Here is a 23,596-nt window from a genome sequence, read left to right on the forward strand (position 1 = left end):
GGTGTTTTCTTTCCTGGTCTGATTTCACACTGATGGTGGTTTGATGCCAAACCCTGCTGCTTGGAGGATGCTGGTGCTGCCTCCATTATATTGCTTGTGCAAAGGGGACATTTGGGACCTGGCATAACAGAAGGGGACAAGGCCTGGATTTGGCTTCATGTTGGCACAAGAGGGGAAATGTTCCTTCCAAAAGGTTCGGGGTTACCTGGGTCTGAATGTGGTCCTGTTCTGGCTCCACAGTAACTCCCTGAAGCACCAATTAGGCTCAAATGTGCTCCCTTGCAGACCTCAGTGTTTTCTACCCACGGTCAGTGTGCCTTGCTTGTTTTTCTGCTTTCCTGCTCTGACTGATGTGCTTGCAGAGGAAGAGCAGGGCTGGGCACTCCTGCATGCTGAGAACAGCCATCCTCAGCCATTCTCCTGTGCCGCTGGTCTGCTGGCTCTGAGCAGCAGCCGCGGTCAAGCCCCAGACTCACTTCAGGCACAGGTTGAGAATGTGGCATCCTCACCAAAGAGTTAAAAATACCAGCATGCAGGAGGTCTTGTCCAAGTGGTAGACCAAAGGAAATCCTGTCACCACACCTAATCCCCAGAAGAAAAAAAAAAAAGTCTCAGGCAGGAAATGACTTATCTACAGCAACCAACTGGTGCAATGGAGAAGAGCAATTTCTCCATAAAGCATCCCTGTTAGCAGAGTCCATGTGGGACTTGAGGGATGGAAATGCATCACCCTGCCCCAGGACCACCTCCCTCCCTGCTGTGGGACCGTGCAATGGTGGGAGTGACAGTCCAACTGCCAGCGTGACCATTCACACAAGCACCCCCCGGTGCCCCGGGGGTGGGTGGGTGATGAAGCTGTGGTGTTTTGATATCTTTGCTCAAATCAGGAATGCCCAGAGCAAGTGTTGGCTTTGCTTTCATTCTAATGTTTGCTGAGCGCTCAGTGAGGTTTTCGTATGTACCCTCTTGCTTCCCCGGGTGCAGCCCCAGAGGGAGGTGAGACAGACGCAAAGGAAGCAGCACTGAGGGCTAAGAAGCAATTTTTATCCTTCTTTATTTGTTGAAAATGTCAATTAAAAAACTGTTCAAAATAAAAACATGTTAGAAAAGTTGAACTTGCATAAGTAGTTACAGTAAATAAACCTACATGACAAAGATAAACTGGAAGGCAGCTGACACAACATCCATCTAAAGACGGACTCACTGGAACCTATTTACAAAGCACTGTAAACAAAGTAAATATGGAAACATTGCTGTCCATCTGGCATGGCTTCTTTTCCTTTTTATTTTCTTTTCTTTTTTTTGGCTTCTAGCTCTTGACAAGTGCCTGATCCAAAATGTCCCAGTGTGCCCTGCATCACATTACATCTTAGAAACATGCATATGTACACAGCATGGGTTTTAACTGAACTGTGGGCAGCAGGGAAACATTTCTACCTTCCCATGGGAGCACAAATGGCCCTTGGTTGACTTCCTCGCACTGACTGCACATTGCTAGCCTTGTTTCCAGCCCACCCTCGAGCAGGCAGCTGGCCTGGATGATGCTGGGGCATCTGGGCACGGCATCCCAGAACAGCACTTCAGCCATGCTAACTTGTGCAGCAAAGGTCTTTATCCTAGAAAATGATTATCCAGCACAGCAGAACTCAATTGTTGACCCAATCTTTCAACTGTGTACCCAGGCAAGGATGCAGAGAGCTGCTGTCCAACTAGGATGCCCTGGAGATGGCAAATGTAGCCAGGGAAAAAATTAAAAAGCCCGTTTTGTCCTAGAAACAGCTTAAAGAGGGCTTCTTTTTACATTCCTTGTGATGATTCAGAGTCTAGTTCTCCCCAAACACCATTTGCTATGTTCTGGCTGAATTTTAATTGCAATGAGGGAGTTGTTATTATTGCCTCTATTATATCCTTCATGAACAATGTAACGGAATGACTAAGGAGCTGCAGTGTATCTGCACGCCCTGGGACCATGCTGCCCTGTGATATACATAAGACTTATTATTAACTTTAACAGAAGGTTACTTGTATAATGCTGCTAAGGAAGGAAAACATCAGTTATAAACTAGGATGTAACACCAAATAAGATGAAGATAGCCGATACATATGCATGTTGTCTGTGTGCTGTGTTCGAGGAGCTGTGCATGGATCGGGAAGGTACTGCACGTCCTTGCCCCAGGAGCATTACAGCTCTTGTCAAAGCCTAAATATAAATACCTTTCCTATACCAAAAGTTCCTTTTTCCTACAGCAAAGCCCCTTTGGGGCAATGGGGGAGAAGTGACTGTTGGCTGCACGTTCCTAGCCTTTGGGAAGGAGAGCCTAACGTGGGCAGAAGGGAGCAAGGGACAAGCATATTCAGGTGTTGTTTTTGCTGTCAAGCAGTGTTTGCATTTCATACAGAGAAAAGCATGTCCTGCAAGGGGAAGCACAGCAAAACTATAAATTCATACAATACCTGGACACTCAAAGTGAAAAGAAGGCAGGGTGTAGGAGTTTCAGGTCATGCTTAACAAAAAGGGGCTGGGGACAGAACAGCAGTTACCCGTTGTGCTAATCACGAGCTGTTAGGAGGCAGTACTGTGCAACATACCTTCCCGTGCGCTCTGACAGGTGCTCCACATCTGACTTCCCCAAGGAGTTAAAATGTCTTCATGTTAATTGCACATTTTAATCAGTATCAAGGCCACACGGGAACCACAGTATTGCTGGGCTCTAGTTCGCTACAGTCAACTAATGGGGAAAAAAGAAGGTGGATGGGAAAAGCTTCCCCAGTTGTGATTATCTGAAAAAAAGGAGCAAGGTGCTTTTTGGTTTCTGCTCAATGCCAACTCAGTAATGTTTTCATTCAATAAATAGGTACCGGTGCTTTTGAAAAGAATGAAAGCATTAAAAAGTGCTTAAGCTTCCTCTAGGAAACTGCTGCCATACCCTTTGTGAGCGGCAATCGCTAGCAGAGATTGTGTTTGCTCCCAGTAGTAGGTACAATGAGGTATTAGTTGCTGCAGATGAATTGTGAATCACGGACCGCTTGCTGACTGTTTTAGTTGTGATCGATTGTTTCTGTTTGCTTTATTTCCTTATTGGATGGAAGAAAAACTATTTTTTTTCCTCTCTGACATTTTTTTGGTAACAAAATCCCCCAAACCAACAAAATAAGGAGCAAGAAGAGGCAAAGGATCCAGTTCTGCTTCCCAAAAAACACCTGAGGTCACACACCACTGCCAGCAGCTTCTCCCCAAATTCAGGCAATCAGAGACGACTTGCGCCCCGTGTCCTCCCTGGCACACTCATCTGTCTGCTTCAGCAGCCTTCTGACCAGCTTCTCCAAGTCCTTCCTGGATTTGAGCTCTTCCTCCAAACACTGTTTCATCCTTTTGTTCTCCTACAAGGTGAAAAATAAAGGAACAAAGATGCAGTTAATGCCCATGCACTTGATGCAATGAAGTTTTTCTGTGCACCTGGCTGTATGTGGCTCAGAGGCAAGACACCAGGGACATTTGGCAGGTCAGTGCTCATTTGAGAGGATGAACATGCATTAGATGTGGTCTGAGCTGTTCAAGCAGACCCTCACCACCTTACAGACACACAAAGAAGTTCCAGGACTAAGCAGGCAGAAGCATCCTCCTGGAAACCTAATTCCAAGCCTGGATGGAGGACCCTGTCACGGCACCATCCAGCTGCACGCACAGAGCAGCTTCAGGATGGGACCAGCAATCGGTGAGACTTTTCCTGGGAATGGACCAGTCAACTCACAGCACAAACAAAACCACTCCAATTACCTGCTTCAGTTCCTTGACTTCATCTTTCAGTGCATAAACTGTGTCAACTAGGCTCCTGCAAAAAAAAAAAAATGCAAAAACTCAAAAACCAAACTAAAACAGAACGAGCTGAAGTGCAGTAAAACAGCAACAACGTGGGAGCTTTTGTGACTGAAGCACTTATGGGGAAGGTGCTTCCAGCTCCCTTTTCTCCACTGCCAATTGCAGGCATTGGGCTGCCACTGGCACTGTTACCTATGAAGTCACTCTGGAAACAGAGCCCAGGAGCATTTATGGACTACCAGCCAAAAATTCAGGGCTCTTTTCTCAACACTGAAGGAAAAAAAAAAAAAAAAGCAAACCAAGCAACCTTGTTCTGCTCTCTTTAAGTTAACAACAAAGGTCTGTGGCTTTGGCTTCCTTGTTTATGCTACTGCAAAAAAAAAAAAAAAAAAGGGGTTTAAAATTGAAGTGCCTGAGTATCTTTTGTTAAATGGCCCTGATTCCTTGAGGCTGTGCTGGAGAGAAAAAAAAAAAAAAAAAAGGAATGCACTGCCTGGGTTAGAAAAGGAGGGGACCAACCTAATAACCCAGATGCTGAAGCATTAAGCGCTATGGAGCAGACTGGGAGCACTCACAGGCAGCATCACACAGCCTCACGAGGGGTAGCAGCAGCCTGCTATGTCTGTAGCTTAAAAAAAAAAAAAAAAAAAAAAACCACTTGTTTGGTTCTGTCCTCCCTGACCCAGTTCAGTACATCCGGAGAAGCTCTGGGACGCAATAAACGCTCTCAAGACCCAGGCACAGGCTCCCAGGAGGCTGCAGCCATGTCAGAGCAGCTGGGAATGTGACTCTGTTCTCGAAAAGGGACAAAATAGCAACTGGAATAGCCCGGCATTTCTGGCACAGCCAGGATAAGGCTCCTGACCACTTCTGTGGGCGGAGGACGGAGAGGGCACTGGTTTTTAACCATCCTTCCAAAAAGTGACAGGGGAATCTGCAGCCTTGCTTACTTTTCCTCCGTGACAGTCTGGCCATTGCTTCTTGTTTCCTCGATGATGATTTTCTCTTCCTCAGGAAGAAGGACTTGGGGGATGGAGTCTTTACGGGAGCCTGTGTGCAAGAATTACTCATCAGGAAGAAAAAGGGAGACTTTCCCTGGCGCCCACGCCGTGCCGGAGGCAGCACAGCAAATGCAGCCGTCACTCGCCCTGGGAGCGGGAGGCTCGGCAGGGTTAAATGCGGGCTGGGGTGTGCGGCTGAGCCAGAGCCAGGCCACGAAGGGAAAGTTTCCAAGAGTGCTCAGGGCACCTAAAGCTACATCATTATTTATAAATTAAATCACTCAGTTCAGGTCAAGAGCTCTCAGAAGAAATATGGTCTCCCTTCTATAAATATGCCATTATTTGATAGTTCAGTGATTTAATTTGACATCTTACCAGCAATGATAAATAGTTATATTTCCAGAGTTTAAGATGTTAGATAGGTTCTTATGAAGTAGCTTGTTCTTAACATGCAGCTGATTGAGAGATAATATTCATGCTTCCTTTCTAAAGCTATATGCAACCTGAGATTACTATCAGATTTTCAGTGCTGACAGCCACAGGCACTGACTAGGTTCGTTTAATTCCTAACAAGTGCTGCAAGTGCTGGTGAAGTAGCTGTGTCTCATCTACCCTCCTACCTCCTCATTCTCTGTGTTTAGAAGAAAAACAATGGCAACTAAACCACTAGGTAGATGAAGCTCCCTTATCTTGAAGATTGAACACCACACAGTTTCCTAGCATGAGTCTCATTGCTGTCTGATGCAACCATCTGTTTTTTTCCCAGACAGGTTATCAGTGTTACAGGCAGAATGAACATTAAATAATCTGTTTGTGCCCACCTGAACTGAGAGCTTGCTGGAAGCCTGCCCCGGTACAGTATGCCTCGATCACCTTCAAGATCTGAGCATCTTCTTCCAATGCAGCAGTACCTGTAAAACATTGCAGACAACAGCTGCCACAAAAAGCCAGGTGCTCTGGATTCTTCTCTCCCAGCCTTCCTGTTCAGGGACTTCAGAGCAAGAGAGCATTGTTTCCTTGACTGACAGTCTTGGGGACTTTCCCTAATCCCTTTTTGAATTCCCTTACATTTTCTGGCCTTTGCAACATCCTGTGACATCAAGCACTATGACTAAATGGTATGAAAAAGCCCTTCTAGGGCTCACCTTAGCAAAATTTGGGGGATGATGCCTGACTTTGGGTGCCAGCAACACAGGGAGATGGGCAGGCAGAACAGCCTTCCTGGGAGGGCTTCCCAGAGGAGGACAGTGCCTGGCGATGGCTGGTACAGCCACAACACAATAGGACTCTGAAAGGTGAAGTCTTCATTCCTAACCCTGGTTCAGTGCTGTCTTCAAGTAACCTCAGGGTCATACTGCAGCAGTGTACCACTGGCCTTTCACCCCTCCCTCTCCCGAGGAATACCCCAGACTGGCTTCAGGTAGCAGTCAGGACATCTTTCTTTGCAGGTGAACATCTCTGCAAGAACAGGGGATCTGTAAGTGCCTGGGAAAGGCTGCACGTGCAGGAGCCTCCCATGCTCAGCAGCACGTAGGCTTGCTCACGTGCCACATTCAGTGCCATAAGAAAGGTTGCTCTCAAAGCCCCGTGGAGATTACTGAGCACAAAGAAACCACAGAAAAGAAGAGAAAAATTCAACACTTACTTTTCCTAATAACAAACTCTTCATCTGATGCTTTTCTCTCAGTTTTCCTTTTTGGAAGAAACTTCTTCATGGTTTTTGGACTTTTGCTGGAGTCCTATAGAGAAACAGACTCTTGTACTTGACCAGAACCAAAGGCAGCTCAAACAATGGAGCAGCGCAGGTTGAATGTGGCTGTGTTATGCACAACACATTAGAGAACTACAAAGCAGACAATGGCAAAGCTGGAGGACATTATGCTTTTTGCCTTTCCCATGCACTAGTCCTTTAGCCACTGCTCCCTCTAACAGCGGTGGGAATTGCACCTGCAGGTCCAGGGCAGGACACACTCCTTTAGCAAATATCCCTCAGCTAATATCCTTTGGCCAAAGAATTCCAACATATTCACAGCACTTCGGGTCTGTTTATCAACTTCGTGGTCTTTGTTAGAAAACCTTAAATACTGTTTATTTCCTTGACTCAATTTGATTTCTAATTAAAAAGAAGTGGGCAAATGACATCGTTTCTCAATGTATACAATTTGTTTGAGAGTATACATACCCCCCAACATACACGGAAAACAAACAAATACACACAAAGTTAGTGTTTGCTTTGACTCCACAAGTAAGAAACACAAGCTTTTAGCTTTTATCTCCTTCACTGAGTTACAAGTCATGCTGATTTGGAGAGAATTAGTATATTAATAGGTTACATGCAATACAAACTTTAAGGAATGACAAGTGGCAGGAGAGGCATGCGAGGAAGTTTAGTACCACAATCCTAAATCCTTCATGAAAGATCTCTCAAAATACATTTACCAGTCACCACTGACTCATGTTAACTTACTGATACAGCCAGGCAAAATTAGAGTCATGCAAGCACAAGAAGCATGAACAGCAATAAGCAGCCTTTGCCACGATAAGCCAAAGAGATGTATCTACCCTTACCTTTAAGATATAAGACATCCTCTACAATGAATATGCAAAGAAAGAGAAGATGAGTGTGAGAGACTGATGATTTTACTGACCAAGTCCATTAAATCAACATTTCTAAACCACATTTAAATGTTAGTGTTGTGATTAATTTGGCACACCCTCTGTACTGGTTTTGCTATCAACATGCAAAGAACGGTGTTATGCAAAACTGAAAAAGTTACATGTGAAACGCATGGTAAGTGGGCATTAATGCACTCTGAACACGTCAAAATAGAGAACATGCCTCCTGTGTTAGTAGTAGACTTCTGTACCTATTGGTTGCTTAAGAGAAAAGTGCTTAAAATAGGCTAGCACCTACATAGCTGGTGCCAGTGCTGCAGCCACCCAGCATGCCTGGCTCCATCGAGCCCGGGGGAGGAAGGGATGTGCTGCTCTGCCCAATCTGGTGACAATCCTCCAGGACCTTGTCTTCTCAAAGGGGACCCTCCTGGAGGGCACCTGCCATGCTCACTGGAAACCTGAGAGTATCAGGCACCAGTGCAGTAGGATTTCCCTCCACACCTTGCAAAGGGTCCCATCCGAGGGATGCCCGGCACAGGGAGCCTCACTGCTCTCCTGCCAGTCTGGCCAACAAAAGCTAGAAATCCCGATGTTAAAAACCCCTTCACCTAATGCAAAGCAGGCCGCTTAAAAATAGAAAAGGAAAAAAAAAAAGTGGAAATCATCTGTAAATCTTTTTCGCTTTGCTAACCTGAATCCGGACACACTGCTTTACCCACAGCACCTGCTCTGTCATTTCAAATGATTACTGGAAACAGAACAGGAAAAATGACCCAATTTCAATGGAAATAACAACAGTGCTGTGCGGTATGTGAGCAGGTTCTGGGGTTTCCTGAACACAACTAGGTATGAGGAAATGCACAAGACTATGCCATCCCATCCTACGTTACTAGTAGCCAATTAAAGTAACACTGGATGTCTGAAAATCTCTAATCTTTTAAACCAAACTCCCCTACTCCCTTCCCTGCAAATAACATTTGATATTTGTATTCATTCATTATCTCTTTGTTATAGAAAGGTGATGTGCTGAGCTGTTAGCATAGTTCACTTTGTGCCCTACTTTAATTTTGGGCCAACAACTGAACTTAGTTCGTGTTTGTCGTCACAAGCTTGTGTCCGTGGGCTGCATGCCCACGCCCAATGCACGGACACGGATTTTCTCTATCTGGGGACTTAGAACCCTCTGCAGTGCCTTTACCTGAAGGCTCATTAGAGTTGGGAGAGACGCCTGTGTCCACGTTTTTGGTCCTTCCACGCCCTGCATGCTGCCATCCAGCTTGCAGCCCCATCCTGCCCCTGGAGCTCCCTGCCAGCACAGCCTCTCTTGAAAAACCTCTCGGCTCCTTTCTATGCAGACGGTTTAACTTCTGCTGTGTGCAGCCGAGAATAACTGAGAATTTGCAGAGAGCTGTGGTATTAATGATATCACTCAATTTGTGGTTTTGCCCTGCATTATAAATAAATACCATCCTTGCACTTTCACACAGAAAAATTTCTCCTCTAATTAAAGCCTTTCCTTATATTTTAATGCACCATGCAAGCACAAGACTGTTTAGTCTACATCAGGGATTTGGAACATGCAAAGGTTAAGGGTGGTTTCCAGCCTGCTTGTTTGGTTTTGGAACAATTTAATTCCCAAAGTGAAACGCACTGCTTAATGAATTTTAAGAAGTAAACCTAACAAAACGCTGTGAAGCTACCCAGAATCTGCCTGGAGCAGAGGACCCACAGCCCCGCTGGCTGCTGGGCATTCCAGTCCTTGGATGCTGGGGGGCTGAGCCAGACACGAGCCTCATCCCTGTCCCTGTCCCTGCTGGGAGCCTGGGCAGTGACGCTCCCAGGCTGCTGTACCAAGAAAGGCTGGTGACTCAGAACCGGAGTGCTCATTCAGTAAAAGGAACGTTACAGAGTTACTGGTGAGTAATCCCAAAAGTTTACCGCAAGGTAGGGAAGGACAGCACTGCAGTTGCAACAGGGGGTGAGAATGGGAGCTGGGGTTTATTTTGGGTTTCCCCACACCACCTCCTGCCTCCCAGGCTGGGGGTTGCTGCGGGGGAAGCGACGCCCCAGCTGCTGCATCCCCGCAAGTTACGGGTATGCAAAGCACTGGGGTTGAGCACCCCACAAAAACATAGGTGGGAATCATACAGAATACCAACAGGCCTTTCCCTCCTCCTCTTGGTGCAGCATGGCTGGGGGCTCGATCCTGAGCGCTGCTGTGACACAGCTCTGGCCAAACCCAGAGGAGGAGACTGGTGACATCCGGCAGGCGGGGTAAGGACGCTGCAAGCTACAGCAACAAAATCCCCTGCACCTGTCCCAAGAGCGCTGGCTACAGCAAACACCAGGGACAGGGCTGACTCTGCAAACACGTGCTCATGCTTTGCTTGCAGCTCAAAGCCAGCTGCAGCGACAAGCATCCATCACTGGTTTGCACGGCTGGGCATAGCTTTACACAGTATTTTTTCTCAGCATCCCTATTAACTGAAGGAGCAGCAAACCTGTGCCTTCGCGATGGGTAAGAAACCTGGGCACAAGCGCTAGGGATTGCCATGAAATCAGGGTCCTCTGCACGCACGCAGGATTACCTCCTTGTAACTCAGTGCCGCTGATGGTCTGAGTGGAGGAGCAGGACGGAGGCAGCTCAAGCTCCAAGGCTTGAGGATTTTGGGGGGTTCCAGAGGGCCACGGATCTGTCCGGTTGAGCTAAATGTCTGAGAAAATAGATGAGAAGCAGTGAAGATTGTTAGCCACCAAACAAAGTAGTCAAGCAGAGGGGGATGGACAAAGGTTCACCATGAATGCCTTTTAGATACCTGAGTTGCAACAAAATTAGGGCAGGATATATGAACAATGGTACAAGCACCGCATGGTTATAAACAAAACTGCAGGATGTGAAAAGTTTTATAGCTGTATTACCTCAATATCACAGCACGCTGCTAAAAAAGAGAGATCAGCCAGGGCTGAGGAACAACAGGCAGCAAACAGGCTGGGAGGCAGCACGCTTACCGAATGAGCGCTCCAGGACTGCGTTTTGGATACGGTGTTGCATGTCCCTTTGGTCAGCCTTTGCAAGTGGTCGAGCCATTCGTGCAAGTCCTGGCTGGTGCTGCAGGACACGGTGATCCGCTCTGTCATGTTCCCTGCAGCAGAGGGTCAAACAACCATCTTTAGCAAGTGGTAGAGATGCAGGAAGAAACACAGGAGGAGCTCAGCTCAGCAGGGCAGCAAGTGGCTCCTCTGTTTGCAAAGTTCAGTGGCCAGAGACCACAAAGATGTGGCTGCCTGTCCTGCTCTGGGCTGCCAGTGCTAGGGAGCCTTGGAGCAGCACAGAGATGCCAAGGGAACTGGCACTGGGAGAAGGTAGCCTCAACCAGGAGGGACATGCCCAGAACTCAGACAACGCATGGTAAAAGAGCAAAAAGCACAGCGTGGTGGTTGTGAGGAGGAGGAGGACTGGTATCACTAGTGACAGCTGCTGTTCGGACTGGTAGGACAGCCCCAGGCAGGGGCCTCACTCACCTCCAATTTCAAACATGTGCTCGTTCCCTTCGGCATCTTCCAGCTTTGTCAGCGTCATTCCTGTTAAAGGCAGCTTTCCCTAGGAGAATTGAGGAGGAGTCAATGTCTGCATCTACTTCCCATGTTGTTCTGCTCCTTTCTGCTGACTCTTTGGGAACTGCCATTAAAAACTGATTAGCGAAGGCCTCAGACTGCAGGAAGAGTATCCTTTAATGTATGGATCTAGATTTCCCTGCACAATTAGGTCAACCCCCTGAGAAGAGGCTCCCATGACAACTGAGTCATCCCCAGCTCATCTGCCACCCTTTCTATTCATGAGGTGCAAACCCTTTTTACAAAGAAGTCAGGACTATCAACTTCCCCTCTTTTTTTCTGAAAGCCTTCCCTTTCCCTCTGTTTTGCATGGCGCGCTGCCCGTTCACCTTACTCCCACTGGTGGGTAAAATCTAAAGACCCAGCCAAATCCTTCCCGAATCTTCACCGTCTGTCTCACCACCTTCTCATATGACACATCAGCAGCGGAGTGTCCTTTTCCTGGAGGGCATAGATTGTTTCAGGCAACTGGAGAGAAGCCAAGCTCGAAAGCGCCTGATGGCAGCCGTTCAGAATAGTAAGACACCTGAAGCGCATCATTTGGGGTGCCTCACACACAGGAGATTTGGGTTTGTTTATAGTGGGCTTTGTAATAGTGAGATATTGTACGGAGACAACGCAACACTGACAACCAGCTGACTGTCTGGGGCAAAACCCCACAGCTGGCTCACAACACTTGACACACACACTGAATTCTTGAGAAGAGCACGAAGGATAGGGATTGGTGTGTTTGATTTTTATATTTTTTCTAATTTCAAAGTATTCACACTTAACAAATGCTGCCTGATCAGTTGGCAGGACAAAGCTACTTGCAATAAGTGTCCTGGCATGCATGGCAAAACCAAGCCTTGGTTCCCAGCCCATTTACATAAAACAGAGATTTACAGAAGGAGGGGATTTGAATTTGATCAGAGATATCTGATTTCCTTTTTCATACCTAATGCCTTGCAACTTCAAATTTAGCATGCCTACCTGATAGATGAACCCACTCATCCGTGGGCTTGCAGACAGCATGAGCAAAACATTGGAAAACAACAAGAAATACCGCTCTTCTTTCTCCTGCGGGGGTAAGAATTTAGGTTAGTCCAGTTTGCAGTGTACCATGAGTACTTTCCTGCAGCAAAAGGTACCCACTGCAGCTGGAACCACAGCCTTAGAGAGACCAAACTCAAACCAATTATTTTGGCTTTTATTTCTTTACAGCATCTTATTTCTGTACCAGCTTTTCCAAGGGAGCCTACATGCATTTTTGTCTGCACCCTGCTAGCACTAAAGATGTTACTAATTTGTCCCCAGCAGTTCACATCCCAAACAAAACTCGGGGACTAGACTCTGCAGGGTTTTGTTTTACAGGTCTTCCCTTCCCAGGGAAAAGTTGTTACAGGAAGCAAGTAATTCATCGATAGTGGGCACTTTCACAGACAGCAAACACCAAACATGTGGCATATACGGGTCTAACACTATTGGTAAGCATCTGCTGAAAGCACAGATGTGATACTTTGGGACCAGCAATGGGTCTGGCAGGGATCCCTCCAGTTCCCTGCTAAACACAGTCAGCTCTGTAGTGGAACATCATTACAGCCACCATGCTGCGCACAGGACGTGGCAAAATGATGATACTAAAGCACACTTTAAAGTCACTCTCATTTCTCAGAGTAAGTCACAGGGGGAAAGGAGGGGAATTAGTGTATTGTATGACACTAAGACTCTTCTTTTGCTGGAAAAGTGTGTCACTGAAGGGCTGAAGCTAAGCAACCAGGTCTTGATACCTGACTCTAACAGACGTGCACAGTTCCAGTTGTGCAGTGTTTGTCCAGGTAAAATTATGTACTGGCATTATTTGTGAGCACTTTGCCGGCCTGGGGTCAGAGTAGCTGTCACCTTGCACAGCTGATCCCCCAAGCAGAGGGCATTTGGTCACAATGTCTTTACCTGGAAGCTGCACTCACCTCGCTCCCCCCACTCTGCACCATAACCTGGGACATGTAGATGATGTTTCCCATTGTTTTTATGTCCTCTCCTTCCCAGCGCTGAATGGATTCAGAAAGGATCTGCAGCTCAAGTTGTTTCCTCTTCCTCAGCTCCTGACACTGAGACTGGAAATCACCACGGTATGTTTTGTTAGCAAAAGTGCAGATGCAAATGCAGACCATCCTAAGGAAGATGGTTTCACCAGCCAAGCCTGCATGTGGGCTCAGTGCTCAACAGATTGCATCACATGCAAAATTTGACTGCAGTGCTCCAGGTTTCACTACTTTACCCCAAAAGAGACCCAGAATGATATGACAAACTTAGCAAAGGTCGACAGTATTGGCCAGAGTTACACATACAAAACGCTTGCCATCTTGTGAAAGCATCACTACTTTTCAACCAGAAAAGCCTGCTTTGGCTCTATTACACAAACCTTGTCAAAAATCACACCACAGCAATTTATGATGTAATGAATATGTTAAAATGTCAAAGAAATTGCAAACTGTACCGAGCAAACCTTTCTTTCCAAACCAGTTCTACCTCTGAGACTACAGGGTCACATTTTCCAAACCAAGATAGCCACAGAGCTAAATGTTGCTCATTTTGCTGGTGCTCAGAAAGATTCGTCCTACTTTGCTGAAACAGCAAAAAAACTTATCCTTGCAGCACTGCAAAGCCCCCACAACTCAGATAGGCAGATATTTTCTTATCAAAATCTGCAAACCCAGACGTGAGAACTTGGCACAGTATTTCAGCAATGCAGTACAGCAACACAAAAGGGAGCTTCTGAAGCTGCCACGATTTGAAAGACTGCAGCGATACTTGCAGTTGTGGACTCTTAGAGCTCCATGGAGCAGCCGGTCTTGCAGCTGCTTTCAGCAAGCAAAGGACAATGCTGACTGAGCAAAGGCAGCCCTGCAAATCCAAGCAAAACTTGTTTTAACTGACCTTTCTGCCAATGGGAAAAATTGCTGCAAGGCCAAATCTGGGCTCAGTTTTCACCCACTGCTTGGTTTTTCCAAACCCTGGTTTCTGATGGAGATTTTCCTCCTTTCAGACTCAGGAAGGAGTTGAGTTTCATGCAAATTCTTTGACTATCCAGATCTTCAGGCACGCCCAAAGGAAAGGCTGCCCTGGGTCTAGTATGAAAAGACACAATTTTGTGGGGGCTTCCTCTGTTTTTGCAACTACTGGGTGCTTCAGCAGCTCCCCGATTGTCTGAATTTGAAGTTCTCAGGATGCAAATTCATACTACATGCACAGCAGTCCACCACGATCTGTACAGAGGCAGCAAATGGCAGAGTTCTGCAATTACTGCTCTGCCTTTGCCCAGGAGCCTCTGGTCCCAGGCACCACGTGTGCGTTGCGAGGAGCATCTCTGCCCATCTAACCTCAAACCTATGCCAAACCCCTTTCGTTCTACCATAATTACACTGCATTGCTCAGTGCACTTTTCAAGTAAAAAAACTTACGAGCATTCCTACAGATGAATGACATCTTCTAATTTAACTGAATTATTCCCCTACTACCTACTAGAATTAATGGAACGGGAGCTGAGTTTCTAAGTAAATGTAACATGATCGCCCTTTCCTGTTTTCTATGAACTTTCTCCTCCGCATCTTTTATCTGCACTGCTAAGCACTGAAAGCCTGCATCTGCCATGCTAAGGAAGGAAGTTGGACCACATCTGGAGCGGTTATAGTGAAAGGTATTTAATGGCTACAAAGAGAAATGACGGCTTTTATTATAATCGAAAAAAAGCTTTGCTAGGTAAAACCTTTGTGCATGTGGATGGTTTTCACCCCTCTTTTTGATCTCATTGCACTAGGATTTTGAGGGGCATAGGTAACACAGCGCACAGAAACAGAGCTGGTATCTTCCTCTGACTCATCAGTTTGCTGCTATTTGTCCGTTCCCCACTGGTGGCCATAGAACCAGGAGCCACAAATATCTGCACCATGGCCAGGGCCTCCTGATGCCCATGGTGCGCATCTCAACAAAGCCCTGAGCTGTCCACACAGGGGACCCTTTGGCTGGCACCAGCATTTGAGTCAGATGCCAGTACTAACCTTTCACAGCTCACCTGCAAGAGCAAGGGGCAGTATAGTTGTATAGTTTCAAGGGGGAAATTACCAGGGTAAAAAGGCAAAAGGAGATGAAAGGGACCCAGCCACCACCACTACCCATACATGGCTTTCTGCAGCAGTGCGCAGAGCCAGCGTCTAACTGCTGAAACATGCAACCAGAGGGGCACTCTAGGCTTGAAACCTGAAATTAAGCATCTTTATCACCCATCTTTTCCATTCCAAAAGACCTTTCTTTTCTTTTAAATGAGGAGACAAATGTCAGGCTTGACTCACTCTTCATGAAATGCAGCTCTGAAATGGAGTGCTCTATTTTAAGAATTGCCACCTACCACAAGAGATTTGAAGGATGTGATGGCTTTCAAGATGTCTTCATGATCTGCATGCGCCTCCTAGTGAAGGGAGAGAAAAAACCCTGCATCACTAACAGCAACAGCCCTGCAAAGCGCCCAACATGACTGATGGCTCCAGTGCTCCCAGGGCTTGCAAGGCCCCAGGGGTAGGCATCAGGGACTGCAGGGGGCAGCCCAAATCCCCCAGATACCAGTGCTGGCTTCCTCACCACCCTGCTCAACTTGGCTTCTTTTAAAGCAGCTGTGCAATTCAATGATATCAGCCTATTTAATGAGTGTAAAGAGGACAGAGCAAGACTTGAGATGATTTTACAAAGCTTAAGGAAAATAAATTCAAACCGGCTGACCCTACAGGCAGGTAGGGTGGATTTCTAGTTTCACATTCACAAATGGAACTTCTATTAGGGTGCAAATATTCCAGTCATTGCACCATAAAGGGTGCAGTTTCCATGAGCATCAGTGGGATCTCCAACTCTTGGTTTAAGGGAGGGCAAATCTCAGGCCAGGGAGGGGAAAGCAGGATGCTGCCTCTTATCTCTGGCTGCAGCTGCACACTGGTACGTTCCCTGGGCATTCAGGGCCCTACATCACAAGCTCTTCATCATCCAGACCTCATGCCAAGCAAATCATAAGGTATCTAGGCTGTGATGCAACTATTTCCATGGCTGTTCAGAGGCCTGCCCCATCTCCAGCTGCGCAGCAGTGCAGGGAATGTTGTGCTATATACATCCACACTGCGTATACCCACACTGTATACATATATACACTTCCCAGGGCATCACAGCTTAAACCTCAACCCTCCTTACTCATGCAATAAAACCTCTACTCCCACACCCGGCTTAGAAACTCAAAGAAACGGGTGATGTGCATGTCTCTGCATCCACTGCTGACCCTGACATGGCATTCTGCAAAGAGCACACTGGTCTCTGTATGGTCACAGTGGCTGCATCCAAGCTCTGCTCTGCCCCTGCAGCTCAGCCAGGCCAGGCGAGAGGACGGGAGGCCAGGTTTGCCTAAGGTACAGGGTCTTATGACCTTTCCTATAAAGAAAAACCTCTTGCTCAAACACAGAGGTTTTAATCCTTTGGTTGGGACATGGATTTGAATGATCACGGCTAAGTCTGCTGAGTAATTAACTGGTAGTAATTAATATCAGAAGAGGGAAAAGCAAAAACATTTAAAACCAGACTGCTACTTCTGCTTTCCTCACCTCACCAGGCAAGTAGCAGAACCAAAGCAGTGAGGGACAGAGACGACAACGATCCCTGGGGGGACAAACGTCCGAGAGCAGATCTGCTGCCCGCTGAGGAAGTCTCTACCCGCTGGCTGCTCTCCCTGCTCCCAGGCACTCGCTCCTCCGCCCCCGTGTCTGCACTGGCTGCCAGATCCACGCCTGTGTGCGCGGCTCTGCTTCCAGCCCCGAGCACAAGCCCTGGGCGAGGAATGGGGACATGCCTGTGTGCAGCAGGATTGAGCAGCCAGGGATAGAAATCCCATAAAACGGTTATAAAAATTCTGATTTATTAGGTGCTGGGCAAATAAATGCCAGCTGTAGCCTGACGCTGAATTCCACTTTGGGATTGGCCCATATTTGGCTCAGGCAAAGAGCAGGCGATGTCTTCCCACAGCCTCCCCCACCTCCCCCGCTTTGGGGCAGCTAATGTCCCGTGCAGATAGAACAGCCCCTTCCAGCTCCTTGGAGTGGGGATTAAGGGCATTTAGCAGTGTAATGCTTCAACAATAAGGGAAGGAGCAAAGATGCCTCCTGCAGTTTGGGGACAGCTCTTGCAGCACCCAGGGGCGCAGCCTGCCTGGTGTCCCACCTACCTCCATGTGCCGCTCCAGCTCCTGCAGCAGTGTCACGTATTTATCCAGCCTCAGGAAGGGTTTGCTGAGGCTCGTGGTTAAGATGAGAATGCCTGGGTTGGCCGCACCCTGGCTCTCCATGAACTTCTCCAGCTCATCACTATAAATAGATACAACAACAAGAAGCTGGGCTCACCACCGCCGAGGGCTGTGTTTTGCTGCCTCCCATTGCTCTCCTGAGGGCCGGGGCTCTCTTCTGAGCTGCACTTGACTTACAGGCATTCCAGCCTCCCCTCCCAGTAACCATCTGCAAACACAGCAGCACAAGAGCCCGCTCCCCGGGGATGCTGCGTGGTGGTGGGTGTTTGTGCACGCAGTGTCTGGGGCACATCGGTGATGGCACAGCAGAGTGGCCCAGGGCAAGGTGTCTGGTTGATGGTGTGGGCTGGCTGACAATGCTCATGCCATGCCAGGGGACGTGCAGTGACGTGGTGGGAGCTGTGCCACCGGGACCCCTCTGGGACGCTGGTGTTAGCACACACAACTCCCGTGTCAGCACATTTGTCCAAGCTGATTCTTTAAGTAAAGGGGTCAGGCTAGTGAACCAAATAAATGAATCATTTACAGGAACCTGGATCTTTGTAAAGTTGAATAAAGCTGGATTTCAGCAGGTAAGTAAATATATTGCAAGCTTCTGTTACAGAAAGGGAAGAATTAAATAGTACAGCTGGGATCCTGGCTTTAACATCACTGTAGGGAGACAGCTAAGTTGCATTAGGGATGACACAGTGGCAGCCTTTCAGCTTAGTGTGCTCTTTAGCATGACCCTACACAAATTCAGGTGTCTGCTCAAGTGGGACACGTTGTGAAGGAAGGCGTTATTACTGTGATCTATCAAAGAGTCTGCAGAGCAACCAGACAGCTGAACAGCAGCTCAATTATTACACTGGGTAACTGGGTGATTTTAACAAACATCCTCCTTTTACAAGAATGTGCCCCACACCATCATGCCACGAGGGAACATCCCCCCCATCTGCAAGTGTGTGGGCACTGCAGCAGTGAGTCTGAAACAGCATCCGGGGCCTTAGCCTGTAACAAGCACAGGAGCTGCTGCTGCAAAGGGTTATTGCCTCTGCTTTACCCAAGGCAAGAGAGCTCTGCATGCACAGACACGACCTGTGAGACCAGCTCAGGTCAGTGCGTGGCAGAGCTGCATGAGCTGAACAAAGCAGCAGGTGATATCTGCACGCTGCAGCAGAGGCAATGCTGAAGAGCCCAAAGCCCCAGCAATTTTCCCAGCAGCAGGATCGTTGCTGTCAACATGAGGGGCAAAAGCCATGCTGGCTCACATACTAATGTCAGAAGTAACTTTTAAAGGAGGAATTTTGGTCTGGGTCTCCTCCTCCATTACTCACCTGTGCTGCGTGAGGACATTGACTGCGGACGGGTGGTTAGCACAGTAGGTCAGGTAGAGGGACCGGAACTGGGGCATCAGGTTCATAAAGCAGCCTCCCACACGTTGCTGGTTCTCGGAGAGCCTACAAGCACCAACACACCAGCACACTGTTATTAAGGCTCTTCATCTGCACCCTACAGCTACGACACACTCACCCATCTGCCCAGGAGCCACCCACTGCACGGGGACGCTCCCAGGTTACTGCAAGACTGGAGCACCCATCCAAACACCCATGCCTGTCACTCAAGAAGGAGGAAGGAGGTCCTCAGGTGAGACTGGGTTTCTGTGCTGCAGACAGTATCCCAGCTCGGTACCAGCCTGGGACACAGGGTGACCCAGCCTGCCCTGTCTCACCAGCTGAGATGTGGATGGGATGCTGCAGCCCCCAGTGGCTGGTCCCGAAGGGAAAGGATTACCTCTGATAATTTGCTTTTTGCTCACAGACAATCCCATCTTCATGCCTACCACATCTCCCATCTTTGGGCTAGTGACACTCTGAAGTCAGCTGCTTCAGCAGACACCTGAATAGTAGAAATGTCAACGTTTCTTCTACCTCCTGCCAAAGCACTACCTGCTGCCTTTCTTCAATCCTGTTATTTTCTTCTACATTTAACAAGCCTAAGACAGCAGCCAGGAGGAACATTAATGAATGGGTCTTTCTATTATTTTTAGCTGCAGTTCAATAGCTTAACACCCTCAGTGCCGTGGCACGAACTTACTTTGCAACATCTTCCAAGGCTTGATTCAGTGTTTGCTGAAACGCGCTGATTTCTTCCACATTTCCCAGCAATGATGCGATGTCCACGGCGCTGAGCCTAGAAGAGTCAAATCACCAATTAGCATCAAAAGGATGTTGGGCAGTGCCTCTGAGCACAGCTCTCAGGAGCACCCCATGGTATCTGCAAGCAGCCCTTCCAAAAAGGCCTAAGAATTTCTGTTTCCCCAGATGCACCATGGGGCGTGGGGAAACACAAAACCCATGATCTGTGAGCTACAGAACACAGCCTCCTGGAGAAGATGTCTGCTGTCAAGGATTACCTTAATTGGATTTTAATCACTTAATCACGCTAATCTTCTCAGATGTTTAGCTGTCTAATAGACACAGACAGATGGGATTTCTTCCAGGGGCAGGGAGGGAGGTGTGTGCACAGACACAGAGACAACTTTGTCTTCGTGGGCTCATGCTGTGGGTTTCCTACATGAGGACGGTCCTGCAGTGTAGCCCCTAAGGTGGGGGTTGCTTTGTTCCCTTTGGATTTTTCCAGGTTGGATTTTTCCTAACCAAAAGTACCATGTCTGCTTCTGTCATCCTGCTTCTGTCACTCCCTTACACTCCTCGTTTCAGCCATTTGCCGCCTACAAGGGAGGCAGGCTGGGAGCACGGGAAATTTTCACAGCTGGAGATATCCCAATGTGAAGATTTGGGGAAGGAAGGCAAGATGTGGAGGGACTTTAAACAGATCACTGCATAGATGGGGAGATCACTCCTTGCTCAGCAGCAGTTTGGGTTTAGCGAGAAGCAACCTAACCACAGGAATATGTGCTGTTGCTCACTACACAAAGAGATGACTAGGAGGTGCCACCCGGGGCTGAGAAGTCACAGCAAGACAAATTACGAGGGAAGAAGCCATGCAAGGCACACCGCCAGGAAACATGCATGCCAGGACAGCCACACAGGAGCTTGCACATGGAGGTAGCAGCCAGCCTTTGGTCAGACAGAAATGCCCGTCTCTAGCAGCTGAACGCCTGCGTGATTGCTGAGGAATGGGAAAGAGCAGAAACCTGTACAAACGTGTGGGTTTTTTCTGGTTCACAGAGAAGTTGTGAGGCTTTACGAGGCAGTAACAGTCCCTAAACATTCAAAAGCAGGAAAGTAATGAACTACGGTCAATTTTACGGGGTTCTGTCCATCTCAGATGCCCTTATATCTTACTTATCATAAGACTGGAGGGGTCTTAAGTAAGTTCCCAGAAGTGACTGTAGTTCCTTCGCATAATCTCGTTCTGTTTCCAGAATATTTTGCAACACCTAGGGTGAGAGACAGAGCACTGAGTACATCTTAGTACTAGGGACTAGTCAAAGGAACATGACATCAGCTTCCAAGTGTGGCAAACCACAGAAGTGTATTTTACGTCCATGAATGCATTTAAAATTGTTAATGCAGAACCCAGAATGCTCAGGAAAACCCTGGTGGTTTAATTTATGGATTTTACACTGCAAACCGGGGGAGGCCTGGACAGCGGGTGTTAAGGGCTGTTTCTTCTTCTCTGGCAAAGCATGAATATAATGTAAGTTCAGATCTGAGTTTAGTATTTGATTCCTGAGAGGCTCATGCCTAACCCTGCATGCAGAACTGGCTGCCAAGGTATGCAAACAAACGATTCGTGCATGCATCCTGGGACCACCGTTTGCACAAAGGCAGGCAACGATTTAAACACAGCGGTGGCCGGAATAAGGATGGCTCTTGAGATAGCTCAAGCCAGGGCACAGCTCACTGGCCACTGCAAGGAAGTGCTGAATTTGGCTTGGCCCTGCGATTCCACCTCAGCAGCCAATTTGCCTCCAGCACAGGGTACATCAAACCCACGGCCCTCGCTCCCAGTTTCAAAATGCAGAAAAAAAAAAAAAACACACAAAAAAACAAATCACTCCAGTTTCTCAATGCAGAAGAGCTTTTGAGACAGTGGAGGTGGTTCCCAGCTGTCTGGAGATATTGTTTCTGCTTTGCTTTGTTTGAAATATATTTAGACATGCTGATGAGCATGTTTCACCTCCAGCACCGAGAGGCAGGGACGTCCACATGCATGCATTTTATCTGGCTTATACTGCGGGCCTTACTCAAGCCTGGAGGAAGGTACCTGCCCCCTCTGCCAGACATCAGCACTCTGGTAGTGAGATGGCAGAACAGGCAATCTTTCTCTAACCTTTTCGCAGCCACACGTCACAGCCTGGCATACCGACCTGCTCCAAAACCAGGCCAACAAGCCAGGCTGGGAGCTGTGACCACTGCCCCTTCTCGGGGGCTGCAGCTTCTGGCGGAGGCAGAGGGCAGACAGCTCAGGTGTAACACCTCCAGCCAAACCCAAAACAAGAGATCGTGGGTCACAGCCCTAATCTGGCTCGCCTTGCACCATGATATTATCTCCCTATCTTTATCGATGGGAGATAGTAACAGACAGGAAAGGACTGGGACTGAGATATCGTGCCTTATTCTCTCAACACTGATCTCAAAGTACCACCTCTGCTATGCTATCTTAGTTGCCTACTTTCAGCCTCTCCTCGTGACATTTTGCAGTGACTTCCACTTGCGGTTTATTGTCTTGATAGCCCTGAATCAAGGAAATGGCAACAACTGCATTTTAAATACAGAGTCTCGTCACCAATTGTTACAAATCGTTTCAATGCTTTCTAAGGTAAGGAGACAGTTCAGAAGATTAATAATGTGCTACTTATTAAAATGTATGATCAGCACTTTAAAACTTACCACAGGGTAATAATTCTTTGTCAGCTGAGTGCTTTCAAGTCCTTTTAATGCTTTGGGAGAGAGTGGTTTATCTGTACAAAAAAACACATCAATAAATTATAGTGCACAGCTCTCATTCTAGCAGGAAGAGTCACTGCTGCATCATGTCCAGCAACCATAACATCACCCCTGTAAACACACGACTTCAGTTGCAGGGTTGGTTTTTCTGCTTCAGAAAATTCAGGAGCTAATCGACAATGTACAGTCACCGGCTGCAGCCAAGCAAGCTGCAGCCGTGGCAGTGCACAGCACCTGGCAGCAACTCACGGGTTTGCTCCCAAATCCCTGGCAGCAGCCCCGTGTCTTTTACGGTTTGGAGCTACAGTGCACCTTCACCTGGCCCACAAAATTTGGGTTTTAAAAACGGTTGTCTACCAAAAATGCTGGATATAGTGTTTAGTTCCAGGCAATTCACAAACTGACGCCAACACCAATCAGTAAATTAACCCTGACCCATCCCTGCAGTCAGCTGTGATGCAAAATCCATGTGTGAATGAAGGCAGATTTGAAGACAAAAAGCTCACACAAACCTGGCAGTCAATTCTTGTCATCCTTTTCTTATGCATTTGCTGAATCGCTGCGGACGCCACACGTGCGCACGGGCACGAACACACCCCCACACCAGTCCTTCCCTTGCAAAGCATGTCCCCGGCCAGCAGACCCACCACCAAGCAGGGTGTGCTCACAGCAGAGGAAGCAGGACCTCTGCTGCATTGCTGCCAGGACATGCAGCTGGGAAACTCCCACATCTGCTGGGAGATGTTCCCATTGCAGGCTGGGTTCGGTCTCAGGACCCAGGTGAGAGACCCACGGTCGCAGCTGCGGAGCCGGCCAGTCCTCAGCCCCTCGGAGGGCTGCGCTGTGCAGGGCGGCCAGGCCGGCCTTTCTCCCTGTATGCACTCAGGGAAGGCAATTACTTTCATGCTGACAGCAGGGGAGAAGCTGAAATTGATAAATTTAGCTGCTGGGAAGTGCAGCTTGACGTATTGTCTAATTATTGCCCTTGTAAAGCTTCCTGTCACTTCCAGCCAGGAGCTCTGTGTCTCGTTTAAAGGCTCAGAGGAGCCTCTTTTTTTTCGACCCAAAGGGCACGCTTAGGACACGGTGGAACTACAGACGCTGCTGAAAAACGAGTGACTCTATTTAGAGTGACAAGTCTCGCGCTTCGGAGGCGAGGAGAGCAGCTCCCGCTGGCTTGCAGCAAGGGCTGTCCCCCGAGCAGCAGTCATGGTGGGTTAGCTGATGCTCCCTGCATCCGTCACTGAAATACAGCCATGTGCCCTCCAGCAAGAGGAGACTGCTCCTCGGCTTTGTGCCTGCACCACAGGAACAAGCCCTGCTCCCATGTGAA

General features: G+C 47.9%; 1 protein-coding gene across 5 annotated transcripts in view; it reads right to left on the minus strand.

Moving 5' to 3' along the window:
- Positions 1–1,044: 1,044 nt before the first annotated feature.
- The window catches only part of ARHGEF6 (Rac/Cdc42 guanine nucleotide exchange factor 6), a 30,836-nt gene continuing 8,284 nt past the window's right edge, over positions 1,045–23,596 (minus strand). Inside the window, exons 3-20 of one of the 5 annotated variants that reach the window (XM_084294006.1) lie at positions 22,207–22,277; positions 20,656–20,750; positions 19,442–19,537; positions 18,682–18,804; positions 17,288–17,426; positions 15,440–15,499; positions 13,002–13,148; positions 12,025–12,111; positions 10,960–11,038; positions 10,447–10,580; positions 10,026–10,151; positions 7,390–7,410; positions 6,467–6,560; positions 5,643–5,732; positions 4,771–4,870; positions 3,779–3,833; positions 3,216–3,381; positions 2,767–2,781 (exon numbers count right to left, since the gene is read on the minus strand). In XM_084294006.1, the coding sequence (XP_084150132.1) occupies positions 3,241–3,381; positions 3,779–3,833; positions 4,771–4,870; positions 5,643–5,732; positions 6,467–6,560; positions 7,390–7,410; positions 10,026–10,151; positions 10,447–10,580; positions 10,960–11,038; positions 12,025–12,111; positions 13,002–13,148; positions 15,440–15,499; positions 17,288–17,426; positions 18,682–18,804; positions 19,442–19,537; positions 20,656–20,750; positions 22,207–22,277 (1,658 nt within the window). In that variant the 3' untranslated portion in view covers positions 2,767–2,781; positions 3,216–3,240. Of the gene's footprint in view, positions 3,382–3,778; positions 3,834–4,770; positions 4,871–5,642; positions 5,733–6,466; positions 6,561–7,389; positions 7,411–10,025; positions 10,152–10,446; positions 10,581–10,959; positions 11,039–12,024; positions 12,112–13,001; positions 13,149–15,439; positions 15,500–17,287; positions 17,427–18,681; positions 18,805–19,441; positions 19,538–20,655; positions 20,751–22,206; positions 22,278–23,596 lie in introns of all 5 variants that reach the window. The other 4 variants (XM_084294010.1, XM_084294008.1, XM_084294007.1 and 1 more) reach the window with 4 other exon arrangements.

Source organism: Netta rufina, assembly GCF_964035555.1.
Source record: "Netta rufina genome assembly, chromosome: 12".
In the NCBI taxonomy this organism is placed as follows: domain Eukaryota; kingdom Metazoa; phylum Chordata; class Aves; order Anseriformes; family Anatidae; genus Netta; species Netta rufina.